At 47.5% G+C, this 24,644-nt stretch overlaps 1 protein-coding gene across 8 annotated transcripts in view; it reads left to right on the forward strand.

The window, feature by feature from the left end:
* Positions 1 to 24,644, forward strand: part of SLF1 (SMC5/6 complex localization factor 1) — a 786,836-nt gene that overhangs the window by 184,354 nt on the left and 577,838 nt on the right. For all 8 annotated transcript variants that reach the window (XR_013607070.1, XM_078675388.1, XM_078675391.1 and 5 more), the window contains exon 6: positions 21,865 to 22,008. Coding sequence is in view for 7 of the 8 variants with exons in the window: in XM_078675388.1 (XP_078531514.1) it covers positions 21,865 to 22,008 (144 nt within the window). In the remaining variant the exon portion in view is untranslated. The remainder of the gene's footprint in view (positions 1 to 21,864; positions 22,009 to 24,644) is intronic.

The following is a 24,644-nucleotide window of genomic DNA, read 5'->3' on the forward strand; positions in this document are numbered from 1 at the left end:
CTACGCAGAGTTCCGGTATCGAATGAGGAGTTATTTCCCCCGTCGATGTAGTGAGGGAAGGTGCTAGATCGAAGCTATCGAGCGGCGGAGCTGGAGAGACACAAAAGCACGTCCTATCCGACCGCCACCTTGGCCATGCCCCCCAGGTACGTCCTTTTAAGCATGCATCCTGGGGTGAGAGAGTTTTCTTCAGGTCCACTGCCTTACATTTGAACAATTTTCCATTTGAACTGAAATCAGTTCCATCTCTTGCCATTTTCAGAATGTATCTGAAAACGTGTATTTTTGTACTGAATTAGGAAATCATGGATCATCTTTTCTTGTCTAACTTAGCTCATAGAGGCCTCCCGGTGATTGTTTGCGCTCAATAAATATTTTCATTCATTCATATGGACGCAACACATAAACTATCATGCTATTTGAACTGGCAATAAAGGAATCTTAAAAAAATAAAAAAGTATGCAATTTTATTGCGGCAATGGTTACTAGGACCCCCCAGTGGTCTTCTTCTAGAAGAGCACCTTGTTGGAAAGATTACAAATCGATGGAGGTTTGGTGCATTCGTTTTCCACACTTCCTGCAGACATATGATGTTGTGGTGCTTTATTCAGTTCTGTTAGGTGGTCCTATCCTGCTGTATTCCATTAACATTTCCAGATCTGCTTAATTGTTTATTGCTCTATCTTGTTTCGGGGTTTTTAGAAGCTCCATTTATTGGTGACAGGTTAGCTAGCCCAATAATCATCAATTTTATTTTTTCATGCAAATCAACAGATAGCCAGTACCAGTCCTTTTTTTTTTTGTAGGGATGATGAATTCGTATAGCTGTGGCAATTACCAGCCCACTGTAATAGGTTAATTGTCAGTTCATAGTTTACTTGGAGCTTTCCCTGTGGCCATTTTGGTGTCTTGAGGATTATTACGTTTTTCTCATGTTATGTTATGTAAATTTACATTTGTAAAGCGCCAAATCACCAATGGTCTTTAAGCGCTGTTGACCCACAACCCAGGAGTTCCTTAATTAATTGCTAGGCACACAAAGAAGAGGGAGGCCTACTCGAATAACTCAGAAAACAGAATAGTTTTAAGTGTCTTTCTAAAAGGGAGTAGCCTAGCTTCCCCACGTAATCTCTCCAGTAGCTTATTCCAGAGCTGGGGGGGTCACAACCCAGCTCTTTGGAAACGCAGGCAGGCCTGGGTGGAATTATCAATACGCATGATTAGTTGAGTATCATCGGCATAGTTGAAAACCTGACAGTCCAGTTTGGCCAGTGCTTCCACCAGTGGCTGAAGGTAGATATTGAAAAGCATGGGGGACAATGCAGAGCCCTGCGGAACCCCACATGACAAGACTTCATGGGACCTTCCCCATTGCCAATGACAGATTTAGCAGGGACAGAATTTCTGGACCCATGTAATGTTTAGGTGCTACCCTCTTTTGGGTAAGTTGTTGAATTGCGCGTCAAATAATCTTTGCTGTTATTAGAATGGTAGGATTCATCACTTAAAATGTGGATGCCTCTGACCGCCAGAGATTGTTGCATGTTTAAAGAAAATGCATGGATATTGTTCTAGTTCTGGTAGGGGTCACTAAAATGCGCCAACTCACTAGTAGATTTTGGTTACCAATGAGATTTTGAAGATCATTGTTAAGTTGTTAATGTCAATTATTTTTTTTTCTCCATTATGTACTGTCAGAAATAAAACATTTGAAATAGCATCGTTAGTGAGTCAATTAGATTCTGGGATGGCTTTAGACAATTTAAGTATATTTCCTCAATTTAATATACTGTGTACGTCTGTAGATGTAAAGCAAGGAGGCAAGTTACATTTGAAAATGATTCAGACCATAGGTGGTCTCTGACTTCTTTTTTTAGGTCGAGGACCTAAAGGCTGCGGTTGCGCAGTCTCCGGTCGGAGATTTAATGTTTTTGAGTATGGGGCTTGAACCCGCCTCTGTCCTCCATTGTCTGGCTTCCTAAACGGAGGCCAGCCATTGGAGGAGAGGGGCGTCACTCCAATCAAGCCCGTCTCTTTCGGATTCGGGGCGTGTTTTTGGCGTTCTTTCCACCTGTGACGTCATATGTCCCTCAAAACGCGCTCCCGAATCCGAAAGTGTTCGGAGCTTTGCGGCCGCCATTTTGGTTTTCCTGTTGAGAAGTCCGCATCTCTGCTTTCCTTCCCTTCCCAGTCAGTCCGGGCTCCGGTGCAGTTCGGGGTAATATTTCCTCACCCCTGGCTCACGTCGGTCCCCCGCGATCCCCCTTCCAAGTTCCCTTCTGCCCTTACCTCTGCGGCTCGAGTGTGCCCTCCCTCCCGAGAGCATGCACGGCGAGAAGCACTAGCCTGCAGCGCCGCCATTTCAGCGTGTGATGGACTGCAGCAGCGATTACCAGCAGATGATCCGGCGCCCGGCAGCAGCCCCCAGCAGCTCGGCTATCGGCAGCAACACCCGCACCCGGCCATGGGGAGGGCGGACAGCGCTGCCACCGAGCAAAGCTGGCCGAGGTCCGGTCGCAGAGTGTCCGCATGGGGCTGGGCCCTTCACACCTCGGCACAGAAGCGGGCATGGCAGGGAAGACCACCGTTTCTACTCCCAGACACCTTTCACCTTTCTTTTCTAATGAGTTCGCCCTCTCCCTGTCCTCAGAAGCCGGCGAGTCAACCACTCTGCATAACTGCAAGCGACCTCACTTCTTCAAATGAGGGGAAAACGGTGCATCTCACTGCACAGATCTTTGCAGCCTTGAAATGCAAGTGACGAAGGAGAAGCCGTCTCAAAGTTAGGAGGGAGGACTCGCGGTGCAGAAACTGATCGGGCGGCATAAGTCCCCAAGTTCTTTCCAAACGGAGGCCTGTTACCTGTGATTTATGATGGAGAGGGTGAGCTTGCTTCATCTGTGCGGCGGTTCATTGGATACGGCTGCAGCGCTGTGGGTTGGTGGTCGGAGTGGCTTTTAGCAGTAGCCGGTTTGTGATCAGGACGCAGGGTCGCCCAACTGCACAAAACCAAAATCATTTCCTGGTACTTTAGTTAATGGCATGAATGGTAACGTATGAATGATGTTTGTAGCTTATCTAGTTTGGCTGTTGTGTTGCCTCTATGCTGAAAAGTGGTAGTTTATGATGGTCCCACATTATGGAGTATAAATTAAGCAGGATTATCCTATGACTCCATGTCACAGGGATGCAACTTTTTGCAAATTATTGTTATGAGGAGGGATGATCTACTGGGTTAACTTGGTACATTTGCTACGAGTCCAGACTGGAGTGTTTGTGATAAACAAGTGCTTGTTCCTGTGACAGTTATTATGTGACCTGAAATCTGGGGAACGTAAACTGTGCTAATGTTGGGCTGGGTAAAGTGACTTCAAGCTCAGAAAGTGTAAGTGCTCCCTTCCGTCCGATAATTGGACCTCACTGCTTCACGCCAACCCTGAATCTGCGAAGATTGTGCTGCTGCAGGTAGGCGTGATACTGCCGTAGGACTTGTCAGAGGCAGCCGGGTGGGTCCTGTTTCAGATTTTCCAATCATCCGAATATGAACTCGTCCTTGATCTATGTCGGGCTCCTGCGGAAATCTCCACCCGCTGCACAGATTGCTCTGCAGCGGTCCCCTTTCCTGGACCAGCCTCCTTGTGGGTTAATCTACCAGTCCGCCGGGAGGTGATCTGCCTGAGAAATCGTGTTCGGTTCTGCGTGGCAGCGGAATCTAGACCGGTACCGTGACGGGCTCCTGGCTGACGCACAAATCGCAGGTTTAAAATAATTGGTGTCGACGATTTGTACTGTCTACATGGCCTTCAGGGTAGACTGTTTAAATTCGACATCTCTTTGCCATCAATTTATGGGGTGGTGTTTGAGCTTGTCATGTTGTGCAGGTTAATTAAAGCACTACGGCTATTACTCGTCCCTCCTTTGAATTGCCCTGGTATTTGCTTCCTATGAGCGGATCAGTGCAAGTGGTGCCTATCGTCTTCTTACCACTATTTTTCTTCTCAGTATTTTATGTTGAAGGGAACATACATGTACTCCTGCAACTCATAAAAAAAAAAAATAGCTCGCAGAACAGGGTGGGGTGCCCTTCTTTTATCGTGCAGTGCATGCCCGTGCTCGAGGCTAGCCTCTGGTGCAGATCACGACTGACACTGGGGGAGGGGGGGGGATTATTTCTAGTGCAGTGTCCCGTGCACACCTGTAAGCTGTTTGCTGCTTATACTGCAGTGCTCTCCTGTCACTGATGTGCTGGTGCTGTGAACTGGTAATGGAGGTTGTCTCTTATGCAGTGCACTCCTGTCACTAGGGTTTTCTTACTGCTTCTGGCGCTCTGCACGCACATCACTGACATGCTGCTGTTGGTGCCTGCATGACGGGCATGTGTGTATGTGGGGTGGGAAGGGGGAGGCAGGGCTCACCTGACACGAGAAAGCTTGTGCGGAATAGTGCACACTTGTGACTATGGGGTAGTCTCTAGTGCAGTGCACGTTATTCATTGGTGACAGTGTTCCTGAATTCTACAGCAGGGGGCACTGGTGCTGCATACAGTAGCCAGATGATGGCTGGAATGGGTATGTTTTAGTACTCAACATGCACGATACGTTAGTACTGTACAGTACAATGCTTTGCTGCACTTGAAATTCCCCAGTTGCATTCTGCGTGCCTGCATGTTGAATGGAAAGGTGCTCCAGATGCGGCATGTATCATTGATCTACTGCAGGATGAGACAGTTGTGGCTGTGCACTGTCCGTGCAAATGTATGCTAAGTGGAAAGGCTTTGTGTTAGCTAGAGGTGTTTAAGTGTGTGTGTGAGACTGTGTGTGTGGGTGGCTCTGTGTGTGGGTGGGTGGGTCTGTGTGCGGCTGGGTCTGTGTGTGGGTGGGTGGCTCTGTGTGTGGGTGGCAGTGTGTGTGGGTGGGTGGCTCTGTGTGTGTGGGTGGGTGACTCTGTGTGTGTGGGTGGCTCTGTGTGAGGGTGGGTGGCTCTGTGTGTGGGTGGGTGGCTCTGTGTGTGGGTGGGTGGGTGGCTCTGTGTATGGGTGGGTGTCTTTGTGTGTGGGTGGGTGGCTCTGTGTGGGTGGGTGGCTCTGTGTGGGTGGGTGGCTGTGTGTGGGTGGCACTCTGTGTGTGGGTGGCTCTCTGTGTGTGGGTGGCTCTCTCTGTGTGGGTGGCTCTCTCTGTGTGTGGGTGGGTGGCTCTCTGTGTGTGTGGGTGGGTGGCTCTCTGTGGGTGGGTGGCTCTCTGTATGTGTGTGTGGAGCTCTGTGTGTGTGTGTGTGGCTCTGTGAATACTCTCTACTACTCTCTAATGCTCACCTATTGCCATTATAAATGACAATATCCTTTATTTATGTTTTTAAAAAAAATATGAAAATAAATGTCATGAGCAATGCCCATAGCTCTACCTTTAATAATGCCGAGACCATTGCATTGTAAATGCTTGTTTAACAATGAGGCTTGGGGTATTTCCTACTAGGAAATGTTCTAGTTGGAAATACCCCGAGCCTAATTGTTCAAAACAAGAGAAGTTGTTGTGTACTATCCACTTACAGTGAACCCTGACCAATTCGCACCAACTGTTTGTGTGAAAGTGGTGTGTTGGGTAGATGCAGTCTTGGAAGTCTTCATTGTTTTGTTCGTAGATGGGCTAGTTTTAAGTCTACTTTACCGTTTTCTACTTGACCGCCCTTCATCCAAATTTGAATTCTTGTTTGGACTTTTTCCCAAACAGACAGAAACATGCATCTTGGTATTTTCTGAACTTTGGATGGCTTTATGTGTGTCAATTATAATTATGTAATTTCCCTTAATTACCGTTTTTCCCTACCCCCTTTTGTTGTGACCACTGTAGAAGAACATAGTGCGGGCTCCCTAGTTGTTAGAGGCCCTCCTGTGTGAGTTTGGTAGTATTGAGATCCAAGTATTTGATCTCATTTGATAGTATGGCATTGTAAATACTTTGAAAGTGGTGGTTCCAAGCCCTGTTTGTAGAAGATGCACTACTGTTCTACAATTGTAGTTTATCATTATAAATGTTTTGCGCTGAAGGACCCGGCACCTTTTTTTACATTTTCTTTTTAAATAGAGGATGTATTTCTATTTTGGAAGTGTGGTATATCTGGTTTGGCAAATCTAGTAGTCTAATTTTTGGTTTTGAGGCTGTTTGGAAAATATTAGACGAATTACAGGCTGACCTTGGGGTTATAAATCTTTACTTTTGAAATGACCCTACATTTCTTATTTCTTATTTTGTCTTTTCAGGTTTGTTCTATTTTGTCTTTTTTTTTTTTAAATAAGTGGGGCGAGGTTGTCATTACCTTTGTCATAAATTTTTTGTTTAGATATGTCCTCAAAGGCTAGTGATCTGTCGTTCAAATGTGCTGGTTTTGTTTTAGTTTGCTCTCCAGTTTTGGTTTGATTTGGCACGCTATTTAATGCTTTTCAGTCAGCCAGTAAATACATTGGCAAATTATGGTCATTATTCTTGGTATGAGTAAGCACTGTTTTGGTGGTTTAATTGATTTAAACTCATTTGGATTTGCATATACTAGTTTTTTTTATCAGGTTCAATATATGTTGTAAATCTAAAACAATTGGATAGTTGTTACGGTAAACAGTTTCTAGTAATGGGGCACATGAACATGAGTTCTTGGTGTTGTCGGCCATTGTTTTTGTTCCCATTTTACCAAGGAATTTAAATTACTAATTTTCTTGTCGATGGATAATATAGATTCATACATTTTATCCAAAGTAGTGGCTTGGATTTCCTGAATTATGGTTTGTTTGTTTGTTAGCAGTTATCATTATATTTGGTGCTGCAGTCATTTCAAACCAGTTTGTGAGTTCCTCTGATATATTTTTGGATTATTCTCAAGATGCTTATCAAAAGGAGATCCATTTTGTTGTATGATTGGCACAAATATTATTTTGCTAATAGATCCTCATATCATATTGACTTAAACCATTTGAATTGTCCATTTCTTGTTTGGGTGACCTTAAAAGGACGTTACCCGTGACTTTATCAGTTAATAGGCATTTTCATATTATAGATGGTAGTGCAGCAAAACACATGAAGCGCACTAAACTTTACTTAAAACTCGACGGTTTGGCAATGGGCCTCTTCAAACACCTCATAGCTATGTAATGGAATGCCATGCATCCACCTTCGATAGATTGTTGGCTCTGGATAGTACTCAAATGGGTGTCGGTAGAGGCTGATGTTATGAAAAAAGAAGCACCCACACGGGTGAGGCTGGGGCTGCCAACCTCTGGGACACCCTAAGCTGCAAGATAAGTTGGATGCCTCCACATGATCACTGTCAGTTAGACTCAGGAATGCCTCCAGCTTCCTACTCTCTGCGACCTGATAGCCAGCTTAGAGTCTTTGGAGAGTCCAGGAGCTGAACTCTGTTATTCCCTATACATTCATGACATATGTGATGCAACCCCTTCCCCCCCTTTTTTCCACAGCTCTGTGGCCAGACAGGCAAGAGAGTGCTGTCTCATGCATGACCAGTGCATGACGCCCAGCTATCTCCCCACTCCTAACCTTCACACAATTAACGTCCCTGGTTCTCCACAAGTGCTCCCTGTTGTTTAGATTATGGCTGTTCCTTTTGGACTATACACTTTATTGGTCACGATTGTTGAATAATCATAAACTGTTGGTTTACACCGTGTGTAATGTGATATTGTTCCCCTCCCTTCCAACGGAGTTGAAATTAATTTCTGGGTCTTACGGATGGTACTCCTTACAAATGTTTCTCGGTGATGCCTCATATTTTCATTTTATCAGGCTATGATTTTTGCTAATGTGGCCGATATGCCTGTTACAGTGTACCAACGCTTTGACCACTAATTTACTGCCATGATGTTAAAATGCCGATAAATAATTAATTTGTTTTAAAAAATAGAGGGTATTTCAGGAGATTTTTTTAATTATAATGTGTTAACTGGTGAAAAAAGCTTGGTAACCTCATAGAGAGTTACACTGATTTGCCTAGTCACTAGTGGGACGGGCCATATGATGGATGGTATCGTTATTTTTCTTAATATTTCTCATTTTTAAGACCTTGGTAAATGTTAACCCAGTTTTATACATTTGAATCCGCCTTTGTTGTTTTTGTAATTAGTGTAATGGGTGGTAGTTGTGTTTTGTTTGACACCACTCAGATCGGTTGCATTGTATAAAGGGTCTGGAATTAAGGTGGTATATTTTGTGCTGACGCCAGGTATTGGTAAGATAGGCATGAGGACACTGCCTCACCCTGTAGTACATCTTTTCTTCTCTGTTCTTTTACCTTTCGACATTTGATTTATGCGACCATAGATGTCACTATGAATCACGAAATGGATGCCCTTTAATATGATATAAAAATGTCACATCTTTCTCTAAAGTAACAATTGTGCACCTTGACGTTTGGTGTAGCTCACCTGCTAAAATGTAATGATCAAACCACAGGTTCAATTGGGGTTGATTTTGGTCCCAATTACTATTATGAGACTCAAGTCACAGTTCTCAACCTTCAAAATTCAGCCTTCATTCATCATTGTTTCAAACACAGAGAACTCAGACAGTGCTGAGCTTTCAGAGCACATGGTGCGTCTGTTTAATTGGGTGTGCAGATGAGTCCTCATACTTTTGTGTCTCTCAGTTTTCAAATAGCTCCAATGGGTCAGTGAGGTCACAGGCACCTGCACTAGCTCTGCATGGGTTCTTGGAGGTGATGGCTTGTTATTATGAATGTTTCGATTGCACTTCCCATTGGCGTAACGAAACTTGAGGGTGCCCACGCACCGCCGGGGCTGCGGAGGCCCGTGTTACGCCACTGGCACTTCCCCAATGGAGCGGGCTAGGTAGCGCACCCCTCTCAATGAACAATCTCTTCAGGGCCTGATGGACGGCCTGCGGGCCTAAGAGTCTAAAACAGCTGCTGCAACCCTAAACCGTCTGCTGCAGTGCGCATGAAATTAAATGGAGTTGTGTCACATCAGAAAAGTAGATTTCTGAATTAAGGAGTGGTTTGTTGGAGTAGGGTCGGTTGTATCAGTAGGTGACCTAGCTGTGGACAAGAGTCTGTGTCTCATATACAGTCCTTCCTGGTGATGGTAGAATTAGTATATCAATATTGGAGTAATATTTTCAACGGTTATTGACAGTGCTTTGAGATGCTGGCATAAGTCAGTAAGCGCCACATACATGCTACAATATTAATTTGAATTAGTCTCATGCTTTTTTGAGGTTGGCTGGCAGGACACCAAACGATTTTTTTTTTTAACTTTATTTTTTCAGCAAGATGAACAACATAATCCCCCCCAAAAGTGGCATCGTGAGAAAGAAAAAACAAGTGTACACAGTTCATTGTCCCAGTACGGCTCCAGCAGGTGCAGATACAACAATAGATACAAGAGTCAAATCCTCGGGATGCAAAACAATCATAGAAACTGACATTAAGGAACCTTGTGCGTAGTCATCAGGGCATTACACCAACACCATCCCTCCCTCCCCGCCTCCAGCCTCCCCGTCCTCAGACCCCGACTCCTCAGAGGAGAACAATTCAGCACTGGTTGCATCGGAATCGCTGCTAACTGACCCCACAGCGCACATCATACGCCAGGCGAGCAAGTCCTCCTGTAGCCGCTCATCCTTACGCGTATGCTGCATGTGTGTCTCCTCAGCCAATGTCCATTCCCCAACATCCCGGAGCCACAATGACATGTCCGGGGCCCTTTGTCCCATCCAGGTAATAGCCACTCGTCTCCTAGCCAGCACCAAAAGCAGCTGCAACATTTTGTATGATAGGTTCCTCTTCCTAGGTTTGGGGACCAGGGCCAGCAAGCAGTGAAGCGGGGTCAGGTCAATACGCAGGCTCGTGATCTTCCGGATGTTGACTACCACTGCCTTCCAGAAGTCTCCGACCAGCGGGCACTCCCAAGCCAGATGGAGAAATCCTGCTCCGACCGTACCGCATCTAGGACAGGCATCGATTTATCCGCGGCGATGTGGTGTAAATCAACTGGGGTCATGTAAGTGCGATGTACGAAATTGAAATGGATCAGTTTGAAACGTGCATTACACGACACCTTCCTAGTAAGTGTCCCTATTCGTTTACGTTGTCCCGGGTCCAAGGCGACCCCTAGATCCGCTTCCCATGCCGCCCAAGACGGGGATATCGGGGGGACCGAATCACACCTCATAGCCGTATATAACAGCGTTATCAGTCGCCGTCCCCTGCCGCAAGACAATAGGATATTCAAAGTAGGGTACATCTGAGGCGCCTCCGGATATTGTGGCCAGGTCGCCCTCGCCATGTCCTGCAGGCTTCTATAATGGAGATACTGTCCCCCAGTGAGCCCAAAGGCCTCCGTAGCCCTCTCCAGGGTCACAAAAGAGTTGTCCGGGTACAGGTCTGCCAAAGTCTCACAGTCGCCCTCACGCCATTCCCGGAACGACATGTGTTCCTCCATCAGCGTCACCGGTGCCAATATCCACACCGGTAGCTCCCTATGAAATGGGGCCCGCCTCAACACCCTCTCCACAACTCGCTGCCAAAGTCCCGCAGTGTGTCGAACAACATACGGCAGGGATTCATCCGCTCCTCTACCCTGCATCAGAGCCACCTGTAGCGTCCTCTCATCCGCTCTACCCGCCAGGAGTCGCAACTCCCAGTTGTCTGTTCCGCGAACCAGCGCGTGGCTGGCAAAAGTTGGGTCGCATAATAGTATAGGTCGAACCTCGGGGCCTCTAGACCCCCTCTTCCCAGCGTCTGACCACTGTGCGTAATGCAACCCTGCTGCGTCTGCCCGCCCAAAGCAAGGAGGTGAGCAGCGTATTAAGTTTGTTGAATATACGAGGGGGGAGAGGGCACAGGGTATTCTGCAGGATATACAACACTCTTGGCAACATCACCATCTTCGAGACGGCCAACCTCCCCATGAGAGAGAGTGGGAGCGTATTACAAAAGGACACGGACTGCTGTAGGGAACTGAGCACTCGGTCGGCGTTCCAGACCAGTAACTGCTCATCGGACACGGCCACTTGGATTCCCAGGTATCGGAAGGCCTCCAGTTCCTACCTCAGTCCTAGGTACTGGAAACCCACTCTGCGGTCCTCACCACAGCCCGCAAGGGGGAAGATCAAGGACTTCTCAGGATTAAGGCGCAGCCCAGAAGCCGCACCAAAACGATCCAAGTGCCGTAACAGGAGCGGCAGCGACTCCCGGGGGGAGGTCAGGTAGAACAGTGCGTCATCGGCGTACAGCGAGAGCAAGTGCACAGTATCCCCCACTTGTATCCCCCAGGGGGCCATCTCCGCTCGGAGCGACACCGCCAAGGGCTCAATCGCCAGTGCGAATAGGAGCGGTGACAGGGGGCACCCCTGACGGGTGCCCCTGCCCAGTTGCCACTCCTCCGATCGGGCCGCCCCGAGTCTGACCCTGGCCGTAGGCGCACTGTAGAGAATCCGGATCCAGGCGCAGAAGAGGGGCCCCACCCCAGCCATCCAAAGCACCTCCAAAAGGTACCCCCAGCTGACAAGTTTCAAAGGCTTTAGCCAGGTCTATCGACACCAGGACCTGAGGATCCTCCCTATCACGCACTTCATGGAGAACGTGGTTTAAGCGCCGAAGGTTCATGGCGGTGTTGCGGCCCGGGGTGAACCCACATTGATCTTGATGGAATAAGCGCGCCATATGTGGCGCCAGCCGGGTGGCTAAAATCTTAGTGAGGATTTTTGCATCAGTGTTGATTAGAGTGATAGGCCGGTAGGCAGCGGGATCACAGCCATCCCCTCCCGGCTTCAGAAGCATGCAGACCTCACCCTGTTGCATGGTAAGTAGGAGTGTGCCACGCTCCAGCGCCTCATGGTAAACCTGCAGGAGATGGGGAGCGAGGGTATCCGCAAACGCCTGATTGAACTCTGGTGGAAAACCGTCTCCACCCGGGGTCTTAGCCGTCGGTAGGGCGGCCAACGCCACTCTGACCTCCTGAAGCATCACGGCAACGTCCAGTTCCTCTGCATCCTCCCCAGAGAGGGTCTGGAGGGTCAAACCTCGAAGGTATGGCTGATACGATGCCTCCGTCACTAGGGGGTCCGCGCTATACACCGCCTGCAGATGAGTGCGAAGCACCGCGAGGAAGTCCGACTCCGAGTGCACCAGGTCCCCAGCGGGGTTTCTCAACGCCACTATCCGTGGAGGTGCCGATTCCCTCCGAAGAATCCAGGCCAACAGGCGGCCCGATTTGTCCCCTTCACGGTGGAGTCGCTGGCGATATCGGCCGAGAGTAAACCTATCCAGCCGGGTAAGGATATCATGAACGCCCTCATGGGCCGTCCGCTCAGGGTCCAGGTCCGACCCATCCGGTTCCGATAAGGATTTACAGCGGCAGAGGCGCTCCTCAGCACACTTGAGCTCCCGGAGCAGCTGTCTCTGGACCCCATAAATCAGGTCCATACATGCGCCCCGCACAACCGCCTTAAGAGAGTCCCATTTGGTCGCATAAGGCATGTTGCCATCTCCCCAGTTTAGGTCCAAGTAGGTACGTAGGGTCGTCTCCACATGTTCCCTACCTACCGGATCCTGCAGGAGATCCCCCGGCATCCTCCAGGTCCGCGGGCGGGAGGACTGGTCCACCCATTGTACTACGCACGTTACGGGCGAATGATCAGACAAAAACCGAGCCTGATGGGTGACCGATAATACAAGGGATGCGCCGAGATTGGCAGCAAGGACTCTATCGAGCCTATTTATTTATTTATTTATAACACTTATAAAGCGCGCTAATACCAGTTGGTGTCCTGGCGCTGAAGTGATAGTTCCCGGGGAATGGACATTCGGGTGCTAGAGGGAAAAGAGCCATGTTTTCAGATCTTTCCTGAATGCCAACAGATTCTCATTTTGTTTAAGGGAAAAAGGGAGGGAGTTCCACGCCAGCGCTGCTCCCCTGACAAAGCTCCTTCCGCCCCAGCGCGCCTTCCTGATACGAGCTGTTTTGACCAGTCCTAAACTGGCCGACCTAAGTTGTCTTCCTGGTCTGTACCATTGAAAATGATCCTGAAGTAACAGAGGGCCAAGACCATGTAACGCCTTAAAGACGATGCAGAGAGCTTTGAACAAAATTCGCTTCCGCACCGGGAGCCAGTGCAACTTCTCCAGCTCCTTGGTAACTGAGGAAAACTTAGGCAATCCCCCAATAAGGCAGGCGGCCGCATTTTGTAAGACCTGAAGTTTGTTAAGCACCCCCTGTTGTGCCTCGAGAAAAAGACTATTGCAATAGTGGAGGCGTGAGAGTACCAGAGCTGTCGCCACCGTCTTTCTACTTCCCTCCGGTAGGAAGGGGAGAACCTTCCTAATAATACTCAGAGTCCAATGTATGGAGGAGCTCAACGCCTTGACTTGGGGTTTGAAAGAGAGTTGGCTGTCAATTATGACACCAAGATTCTTCACCTTCAGAACCGGGGAGGGCGAAAGTCCCATGCCAATGGGCCGCCAGTTGGGGCTCCAAAGATTCGTGTTTGACCCAAAGATAAGCACCTCAATCTTGTAGGAGTTCAATTTTAGACAGCTCTTTGCCATCCAGGAACTAACTGCTGAGCCTACTGTGTGTATTGTGCGTGGGGGTGTAACAAGTGTATAGTTTCAGTCCCGGATTACTGAGGCGCCACACATCGACAGCACCTAGGTTATCCATCACCTCCCGGAGACGCGCCGTCATCCGCGGTTTCGTGCCCGCGCGGGGAGGATGCCTGTCCAGCAGCGGATCTAGTACACAATTAAAATCTCCAAACCAGAGGAGGGGGGCATCTAAATCTGAAACAATAAGCTCCTGTAAGTTGGAAAAGAAACTCGGGTCAGCTACATTGGGTGCATAGGAATTCAACAGCAGGAAATCCCTCCCATCCAGCTTCACTCGTAAAAGTATATATCTGCCCTCAATATCTGCCTCGGCAAACTGAACCGCCAGGGGAACCCCGGGTGCCACCCAGATCAGGACCCCCCTAGCATAGGTAGAGAAGGAGGAATGGAACATCTGACCCCTCCACTACTTTGCCAGCTTAAGAGCACCCTCCTCATTCAGATGCGTTTCCTGCAAACACGCCACGGAGACTCCATGGCGGCGAAGAAAGGACAGTACCCTGTGTCTCGTAGTGCAGGTGCCCAGTCCACGCACGTTCCAAGTTAAAAATTTGTATCCCATAAGCACTGGCCATGCCCATCCGGGCAACCAAATCTAGCATCCGCAAGCAGCCTCCCAGGGGCACGAACAACGGTACACTCGATGCCAAAAACTGTTTCCCCCCATAACTCCCTCCAGTCCCTCATTCCCCCCAACCACTCAAACTCTGAAGAAATCCCCCCTCCCTCCCCCACCCACAAGCAGGAGTAGCGCAACAACAAAACATGCCACCTCGCCCTCCCCCTGCCAGTGCCAGGACGTACACAGCCACCCCATTCACCCCCCACCACACACGCACTCAACCACAAACAACCACCCCCCCCCCTCAAGCCCCCTACCGAACCCAGCAAAGATTAGTTGCACTCTCCCCGGTGCGACCAGAGCAGTGTAGGTCCCCTCCCATCGAGTAGCCCCTCCACCCCCACCCCCAACAGATCTTTGATATGGAACAAGAAACAATGAAGGCACTCCAAGGCAGTTAGTCACCAAATGTCAAACGCTGCCGACAGCAGTTCTCAATCAGGAATACGACCCAGGCACAGGCCAGTAGGTCAAACACATAGAACAGCCAGGAGCCACAGCACCTCTGGATGAAACCGGTACCTGCAACAACTCAGTCCCTCCTGTTTCCGGGATCACAGGAACAGTGAGGAGCGTGTTCTGTATCGTGTCTTGCAGGGTGTCAGGGACCAGGACCTCTTCAGGGTCCACCTGACTCGGGTCCCCCAATTCAGATTCACCCGGCAAAGGCTCCAGAAGCATAGCACTGTCCTTTCCCACCGTAATCCTAGGTTCCTCCGGCCAGCCGACCCAGGTCCGCGCCTCCGTCTGCTACGGCGTCTCAGTGAAGGCCGTGTTCCCCACATCTCTCGGGGTCCCCCCGTTCCCCGGGCGGGAGGTCGTCGCCTCGGATCTCCAGCCACTCCCAAACCTCCGCCGGGGATTCAAAAAAGTGTGCCTTCCCATGCGAGAGTACCTTGAGCTTTGCGGGATACAATAGCATATATTGCAGCTTCATCTCGCGCAGCTTCCTTTTCACCCCCAAATAGGACTTCCTCTGCTCCTGGACTTGTTGCATGTAGTCAGGGTAGATGGACACCCGGCTGTTCTCAATGCTGAGATCCGCTGTTTCTCGTGCCGCCCGCAGAATGCAATCGCGATCCTTATAGTTCAGGATTTTGGCGATCAAGGCTCGTGGGGGCGCTCCGGGACACGGCGGCGGGACCAGAGCACGGTGCGCTCGCACGATGACAAAGACGTCTGTGAGGCCCACCGGGCACAGCGCTGTACGGATCCCCGTTTCCAGAAAGCGTTCAGCGTTCCCTGCCTCCAGCCGTTCTGGCACCCCAAGGACCCTTATGTTGCTTCGGCGGGCCCTTCCCTCTGCATCCTCAGCCCTTCGCTCCAGAGCCTGCGTCGCAGCTGTGAGGTGCGTGACTGTCTTTTTGAGAGTGGCCACCTCACCCTGCAGCTCTGCAATATTCCCCTCGGCATCAGTGACCTTATCAGCAACCTTACGAAGGTCGGTGCGCAGCAGGTTGACGTCTATGGAGACCGTCTCGATCTGCCTCTCTAGTACAGTATGTGAGCCCTGTATGGCTTTCAACAACTCCGCCCGTGTTGGCTCCCCAGGGTCTCCCGCTCCCTCATCCTGGCCCGATTGGCGCGTAATCCGTTGGGAGGGCAGCCGCTGCGTAGTGTACTGGGTGATGGTGTTGGGCTGTGTGGCACGCGACATTCTGTCTTTACGCATGGCCAGTGTCCAGAGCGCTCACCAGCCACTCGGGGTGGCCCCTCAGGGTGTAGTAGTACTGGGCACCCTCAGATCTGAAGTCCCAGGCGACACCCAGTCAATGGGTACAAGGATGTAGTGACGTAGGGCGACCCCCCAGGCACAAAGCGGCAACACCGCGTGTAATGGGTCAAGATCCAGGCCCCATCAGCCTCAGTCCAGTGAAGTGGACCCACACCATACACCAGTCCCCTGCGGTGCGCCGCCCCCCGGAACAGGCAAGTCAGTGCGGAGGGGGGGATCAGGATATAGAACACCACTCACGGAGCGCCCCCCGGGCCCCCAATCTGCTCCCAGCTGGGTGTATATGACCACGGAGCAGCTCCACTCCCAGGGGTCTCAGGCCCTCTCCAGCAGTCGGATCGGCGGGTTCAGGCCTTCCAATGGCCGCCAGCAGGGGAACGTCGCCACAACGGGGCAGGCCAGCAGACCACGAGCCAAGCCACCTCCGTCGCGCACAACCTCCCTCCCTCCGCCGGGCACCCAAAGGACGGGGTCGCCAGGGCCGACAGGGTCTCCTCACCGTCACTGCAGGCGTCTCCCACAGCCTCCACCTACTCCGCGATGCAGCGCCGGCGGGAAAGGCCTTCCGGTGCGGCCACCTCCGCGGGCGCCGGCCGATATGGCACTCCCGTGGCAGCAACCAGCAGGCTCCAGGGTCCGCCACAGCTGCCGCAAACGGCAGCAGGCTCCGGCGCGGGTATGAAGGCGCCGGGCCCTCCGGGAACCACAGGGGATCGGGTCCGCACCACCTCCGTCACTCCCGCCTAGGCCTCAGACCCCGGCCTCTCGTAGTTAGAGTCCTAGGGCTCACCCACATCAGCTTGCGGTTCGGCTGTGCGTCCCGGCGCTCGCCACCGCCACTCGCAGGGGGGGGTCACCAGTGGGAGGGGATCCTCCGACCACCGCCGCAACCAAGCACTTACAGTATAAATATACAGGATTTATGGGTTCTCAGGCCGGGAGCTAGCGGAGCTCACGTCCTGCCGGCCATGCTGCTTGGCCACGCCCCTCACCAAACGAATTTTATAATGTATTTAGAGCATGGGAATGCTGCTTAATCATACGGATTTTAAGCAGCCCACACACCACCTCTAGCATGTGCATTATGCTCTCTCATAGGTACCCCTTCCGGTGGGCTGTATTCTGCATTTCTTTCGCTTTTTGAAACCTCCAACTCTTACAGATGTTCCTGGACAGTGGCCATTGTCTTTCACTAAATCCAATCAAATGTTTTGGGCCTGCCCCCAGGTTTGGATTAAAGCCCAGCGTTCCACTCTATATTCATGCAAATTCGAATTGGCAACTTTTAGCCTCCTGTCAGTCTTTCACTTGTGAGGCATTCTAGATTGAGTTTGTCAAGTAATTCCATCTATTGGTTCGCTCTTTTACAGTATTCAGGGCTTTAGATTTTGTCCAGTTTAGACATGTTTTGCTCTGTGGAAATCATAAGAATTGTCCACTATGGCGTATGATTTGTCACCCTTTTCTTCCCTTATTGTGTTTTCTGGTTCTGGCAAAGGATGGCAAGCATAATTCACCTAATCTTGCTCTATGGCTAATATGGCACATCACATCTTTGTATGGTAAGATACTAGTTTTTCAGGGCTGCTTACATTCCAAACTTATAAAAGCGTGTGCCAGTAGGCTCTGTCGCAACCTATTCAACATTTCTTCATTGCCATTTAAATGCTATTTAGTCCAGTCTGCTCTTTGGCATGGTTAGATACCTTTAGATGTACATCCAGGTTCTGTACCAAAAACTCTTGTCTTCGGTCTGTGTTATAGTTTTTTCATTTCCAAGGTCAAAGGATCTTCTCAGTTTTTCTTTTATCCTTTACTGAGCTCAGGAGAGATTAGCTATTTGTTATCTACAGTTTCAGGGATTTCAGCTAATGCTATCAAACTCCTCACTGCTAGCGCATATATGATTAGCACCGATTAGGTCATTAGACCTGTTGGTCATTACGCCTTCTTATCTCTTGATGGATTTCATTAGTTCGACCTAACACACTAGCATGGAAGGTGAAAGTTTAATCCTTCAGTGAAAAGATATGCCGAGAAATGTCCATTATGATAAATGTACCTCAACAGCTGACTGCTTTTCAGCTTCTCTCCATTATACAAGGGCTTCTGGGCGTTGTGGTTCAAAGTCTAAACTTTGATCAGTTGCAGTTTTTTGTTTACTAGAGGATGATTTATATTGTCAGTCGCTACTGTGCACTTGTTGAATAAGTGCACACCTTCTTGCAATTTCTTTAAGTCACGAGTAACTTGGAGTATCTCTCTACCCTCCTGCCTTTCTTAATTCGTATTTTTTAATTTTTTATTTGTCTGCATTCCAGTTTTTTCCTACAACGGTGTAATGCTTGTCATGGCAACTTCTAGACTTGGGTTGCAAACCTCTCTACATCAGAAATTTGTAGAAATGTCCCCATAACGTTATGAACATTTTTCAAGCTTTCTTTGGAGACATCAGCATACACTTTTCTTGCATAAAATGCTCTTTGTTGCCTTATCATTGGCCTAATCTTATTTTATTATTTTTCTTAAATTATGGATTTTTGTAATACCTTAGGCCCATGCCATGTCTTTATAGTTTGGCCTAAAACTGTCTTTTCTAAATGAGTCATATCTGAGTAAAACCTATGTCAGAGCAGGTATGATGTGTATTGTGCCAATTACTTACCAATAACTATTACATAATTCCTGATTTGCTTTGTAAGGTCCTTCAGTTTCTCGCTCTTATACCCACCTTTTTGGACCACACCTTCACACATTGATGTTACTGGTTTGGCAGAGAAAACAAAACATTTGTGGTAAATTGAGGGTTATTGTAAGAGCTTGGTGTTTTAGTTGACCTGGGCAAAAACCTACTTCAAATAGTAATCACAGTTCTTATAAGGGTAAACAAGCAAAGTCACTAAATAAACCTGTGCTTAACCCTCTTCTCTGGTAGCTTGGCACAAGGCAGTCAGGCTTAACTTAGAACCAATGTGTAAAGTATTTATGCAGTATTCAAACAGTAATAAAGTGAAAATGGAGCACACGAAAAATCCAAAACCAAATTAGAAAAATATAGAATATTATAGTAAAGAGAATGACACCAAAATTACATGTATCCAGTTAGTAGAACCAGAGTTATGCATTTTTAAAGCTTGAATTAAAATGGGCGCTAAAAAGCACATAGTACCTACCACAGTTATCTGTTTGTGCTAGACCGGGTCAAAGTCAAAAGTACAGGGCAATTGAGTGTAGGCCAAATATAAGGACAGGTTTGTGACTTTGAAACTGTTATGGAGACAAAGTGGTCATTGAGTTGTTGGCAGGGCAAGCTAAATCCGAAGCGAGGCTCAACGATGGTCGGCTGCTGAAAAATAAGTACCCAATGCGGTTGTCAACAACTACAGGAAACCTCCGACCAGGTGAAGTCCAGAATCCCTGCTTGGGGAAGCCTAGATTTCAATCAGCTTAGGCTTGGTGTCAGACTAAAAAACTATTCTAGAAGTCAGATCTCCTTCAGTGGGCCCAATCAGCCAGCTGCGGCCGACTGACGATTTGATGTCAACGACTGTGGCTTCGACAGCTAACCTTTCTCCATTGGTTCTCAAAGCTGTAAGTTGGCAGTAAGGTTTTGAAGTGCTAGTTCTTGCAATTAGGGGCAGGATTAATATACTCTAACAACGGCCAAGGATCAAGGACCTAGGGGGGCAACACTTGGAGGTCAGGACTCACTCCAGCAGGGATCAGCAGCAGGGTCCAGGGCAGGTCCAGATTATACTGGTCAGCTGGAAGCTTGTTGGGTCCCTGTAATTCAAACAGGACAGGAGGTCAGCCATCTAACCCTTGAAGGCTTCTGAGAACCTGGGTTCAAGGCACACGGGCCTCCTTCAGGTTCTTCAGACAGCAGGGCAGCCCTTCTGATTCTGCACAGGTCCAGGAGTGTTCTGAGGAGAGGTCTGTGGGGTCCACCTTTCAGGAGCAGCTGGTGTCAAGTAAGAGTGGCAGGCGGGTGGGAGTGGAGGGGGGCACGATGGACGAAAATACAAAAAACCCATAAAAAAGAACTTACCTGATGCCCGCTGCATCGCACTCTTCTGCTTCTCTCCACTGCAGGCACAGTCTGCCAGAATCCCCTGCGGCCAATCCAGATGCTGCTCTCATGCTGATGACAGAATGAGAGCAGCATCAGAATTGGCTTGAGTATCCTCGATTTGCTCTCCCAGGGAGACTGGAAGCCTGTGCCTGCTCTCTCCGACCGTGTAGCGCAGCTCGGGTTGGGGACAGCTCAGTGCGCATTTTAGTTTGGCCGTCCTAAGACTGCTGGCCAAACCGGCATGCGCACTGATAACAGTGCCCACCACTCCCTCTCTGTCACTGTTAGCCCATTGGCCTGCCACCAAAGGTTTGGTCCAGGAAGGAAAAATAAAACAATAATAAATACGTTTTATTATCATTTTATTTTTCACATTTTAGGCTGTTGTAGGGGGTCGACGCTCCTATATCGTAGAAACCGCCGCTGCCACTTTATGCTCAGTGCCAGCCTGTGAGTGTAGGGCAAGCCTTTGTCCAGCCCTAAACCAATTCTGGTCAATTCCCTTTCCTCCCAATGGTTGTAGTGCCATCCTGATTAGAGAGACAAAGGAGAGGCAGGCCTAGGTGTGAGATTCACCTGCCAATGACAAGGTAGGCATCCTATGAAGCTCAGGAAGGGGCTGGGCGCACAGCCCCCAGGCCATCCTTCAAGGGTGTGGTCTTCTTCCTACACCCTTCACTGTTTAGGAGCAATACTCATCTCATCACAGTGAAGCCATCAGGGCTGAGTTGACAGCTGGACACTGGCAGGAAAGCTGTTTGGTTTTAGGCAGGAAAATGACAACTTTTTACATGTGTAATTTCCAAAATAGTCCTGTAAAATCCGACTGAGCCATGAAGTTGGGTTTTAAATTACTATTAAAATGAGTCCCTGAAAGATTCTGGATTCTTCTAGCTATTACCAAACTGAGTTTAGCCCTTATTAACCAGTGTTACCTATGAGAGAGCCAGCCTTGCCACAGTGAAAACCACCTTTGAAGGTTTTTTCGCTGCTGGGTCATGTAAAACATTAAATATACATTTTCTATCTTTTAAATACCATGCTTCTTGCCCTACTGCGTTAAAAGGCTGCCTTATGGGTGACTTATAAATATCAAAAAGAAAGGTTTAGTGCTGGCAAAAATTTACTTTTGCCAGTTCAAAATGGAAGTTTAAAACTACACTCCCAGGCTGCAGTTGCAGTCCTGGCAACATGTTTTACAGTGTTCCTATAGTGATTGGCACAGTGAGTGCTGCAGCCCAGTAGTAGCATTTAATTTGCAGGCCATGTGTTCAGGTGGTACCACATACTAGGGATTTACAAGCAAATTAAATATGGCAATCATTTATACCAATTTTTGCAGGTGTGAAAGGGAGGGCACATGCACTCGACTGACGGTTAGCAGGGATAAAGTGCACAGAGTTCTACAGTCAACAAAATAAAGTTCAATAAAAAGGCAACAAATCATGGTTGACCATGCAAGAAGGGAAAATTTACAGCAGGTATACTTTTGCCTGTGTCAGGAGTATGGTAAGTAAAATGAGGCAGCTGGTATTACCAGTTTCCCAGTAATGGACTCCCCTTTATTCTGTGTGCTGTATTTGCACATTATCTAAGTTCAAATATAGCATGCCTGCTGTTTTTACATCTCATTTCTCTACAGTATCATCCACTTATTGTTTTATTGTTATTTTACTTTAAATTCACTTACAATGTTCCTTGGTGTTTAGTAAAGGATTTCCAGATTAATTGTTTGCCCAGATGAAATAATGTGTAGTTAAACATGACGGTTACATTCAAAATCTAATCTTATTCTTTCTTGACTAGTCACAGAATTCATTGCAAAATAGCACAAAAGAGGTACAGTTGAGCCGTAACCTCCTTGAAAAGAACAAAGATGATGATGATGAAAACGAAGACATGTGGTATGACTCCAAGAACTCGTTGTGGAAGCGTCTATGTTTAGCTCAAGTAAGAAACAAAACTAATTTCCCACAGATGAACAAGCATGTGAATGTCAATGAACATATCAACCCTCTCTCTGCTAGGTCTAATTGTATTTATATGGCGCTTGCTACCCATGACGTGGTATTGGAGCGCTTTTCGGTACCCAAGGTAGATTAGTTGTGGAATAATAGAGGAAAATATAAATTGTTATTGGGAGTGGGTGGCCTGTTAGCTGGATGACTAGAATAAAGGAGGGAAGGGTTCAGAAAGGGTTATTTGAGTATCCACAGCAGTCAGAGGGGTTTGGGAGGAGTCAGAGAGTGGAGGTGGGGGGATAGTGAGAAAGACGCATAGGATGAGTCGAGAGTCGCGGTCTGAGGAGAGTATTTTTTCCTCTGCACTGAGAGGAAAATATATAGAGACATACCCACACATAGAAAGGTACATAGAGCGAGTCTCACACGATATGCATATGCAAAATAATGAAAAAGTAAACATTTTACTATATAAAGTCCCAAATATATATGCATGCATAATTCTTTACAAATGACTGTGTATTTTAGGGCATTATATTGATTTACCAGAGCAGAAGAGGGCTCAGTGCAACAGAGTGGGTCATTTTAGAACTGGGAGCTTGCTAATCATTATTTTGCAGGAGATCTCTAATAGACTTTTATACTTGCTTTATCCCCTTTTCAGTAAGAAGCTTCTTTTTTGTGCAACAGCCATTTGCTTAGACTTCATTGCTATTGCACCATTAAAAGGTGTTGTGACCTGTATTTGAAATTAACTCGAATTCTAGTATTGTCTGCCATTGCCAGAGAGTAATACAACATGTAGCCCTGTTTTTACTAGCCTAATCAGCTTTTTTGATGTTTTTGTTGTCATGCATAAGTATTGAAGCCGTAGGAATCCTATGATATAAAGAAGGCAGAATTACTAACCAGAGATTAAAGTCTCTGCCATTGTTCTGGGATTAAGCATTCAGCATAGCCATTTGGAAAAGATACAAGGTTGAACCGGAACTGTTCATACTAGATGAACTAGTTTATCACTTGCTCAGCTAATCCCCTTACTTGAATACTTAACGTTATTTACAAAGTCGGCGTAATTCAGATTCACACAAACTAATTTTCTAGTCTCTGTGAAAATCGAGTACTGAACATTTTTAATATTCTTGAGCAAGAAATAACTACCTCCATTGCATGTTTTATGTGCTATAAATTCCTCATCCTCCAGTAATGCACTCACCCAGCTTTCTACGGCAATAGCACTCAGTAGTGGGCAATGCTGAGGCATTTCATTCATGCTAGAGTGAGGTAATGTCTACTAATTGAGTGCTATACAATTGTTTCTTATTGGCAGAGAGCTCCAAAAGGTCCATTGTATCTTGTCACAGTTACAAGTGGTTATTTTTTAAACTTCAAGCCTGGTTTGCTAGTTTTGAAAAAATGGTTCATGTGTATGGAATATCTAGCGAAAATATCGACCTGCAAGGTCACAGCCTCCACAGAGTTCAAGATAGACCAGCGCTCCTGGGTCTGGTATAATCAAATTGCCCACAAGCTATCCGGGGTGCAAATTACAAAAGAATGGCTTTCTATTCCAAATGGGTGTTGTATTACACTCCCTGCCGAACCCACAAAATGTATCCCACTAACTCAGCTGTATGCTTCAAACCAGGTTATGACAAAGGTGACTGGCTGCACATATGCTTTACTTGTCCAGCTCTCTTTTGCTTTTCTGCTAAAATATTCTTGTCGATTAGTGATAAGCTGCAGGTTTGCATCACCCCAATCCCTCTGAGACTCTTTTTGATATGTGAGCTTCACAGAGGCAAACTACCTTATGACAGCAACAATTTCTATTTACCGACCTTTTGGTTGCCAAATCCTTCATTTTGCAAAAGTGGAGATCCTCCGAGGTTCCCACCTTCGATTCTGGGGTAGGCAAAATGAAACAGGTAAAGCAACGGAAAAAGCTCCACGCGCAAAGAGTTAAGGCTCTTAAAAAATTCTGGGAGATTTGGGACGATGTGTCAGACTGAGCTCCATCATCATGCTTTAAGGCATTCAAGTGTGCTTTTGCTATGTAGGCGTATCGTTTTTATGTACAAATGTCTGTGCATATGCAAGATCTCCATTTAATGGAATGGTCTCTGCTTGTTGTTTATTTGCTTATCTTTGCCGCATTTATATTTATTGCACAAATGTTGTTGCTACATTAACGTTAATATTTATGAATTTTGAATCATTTCAACTGTTTATAATGGACTGTTTCTACTTGAAAAATAAAATAAAATTAAAAAAAAAAGAAAGAAAATATCAACCAGTGAACGTTTTGGTAGTCATTATTGCCCAGAATAGACTTGTAATAAGACACACACAGCCCAAAATACCCTTCCTGCTGCTGTAGAATGGCTAAAAGCAGTGCCTGTAGTGCAACCAAAGACAAGGAGAAGCTCAGCAGATTGCACACAGTGAAAAGTTATCGAAACATTAAAAGCTGTGAAAATTAAGAAATCTCCAGAGAGGCTACCTAACCATAATAGGAGTATGGGTCTACCCTAACAAGCTCAAAATATATCCAGGTACAGCATTGACTTTAAATGACAGGAAACCTAGGGGTCTAATGAAGAGGAAATATCCAAACCTCTAATC

Source organism: Lissotriton helveticus, chromosome 2_1 (genome assembly GCF_964261635.1).
Source record: "Lissotriton helveticus chromosome 2_1, aLisHel1.1, whole genome shotgun sequence".
Lineage (NCBI taxonomy): Eukaryota > Metazoa > Chordata > Amphibia > Caudata > Salamandridae > Lissotriton > Lissotriton helveticus.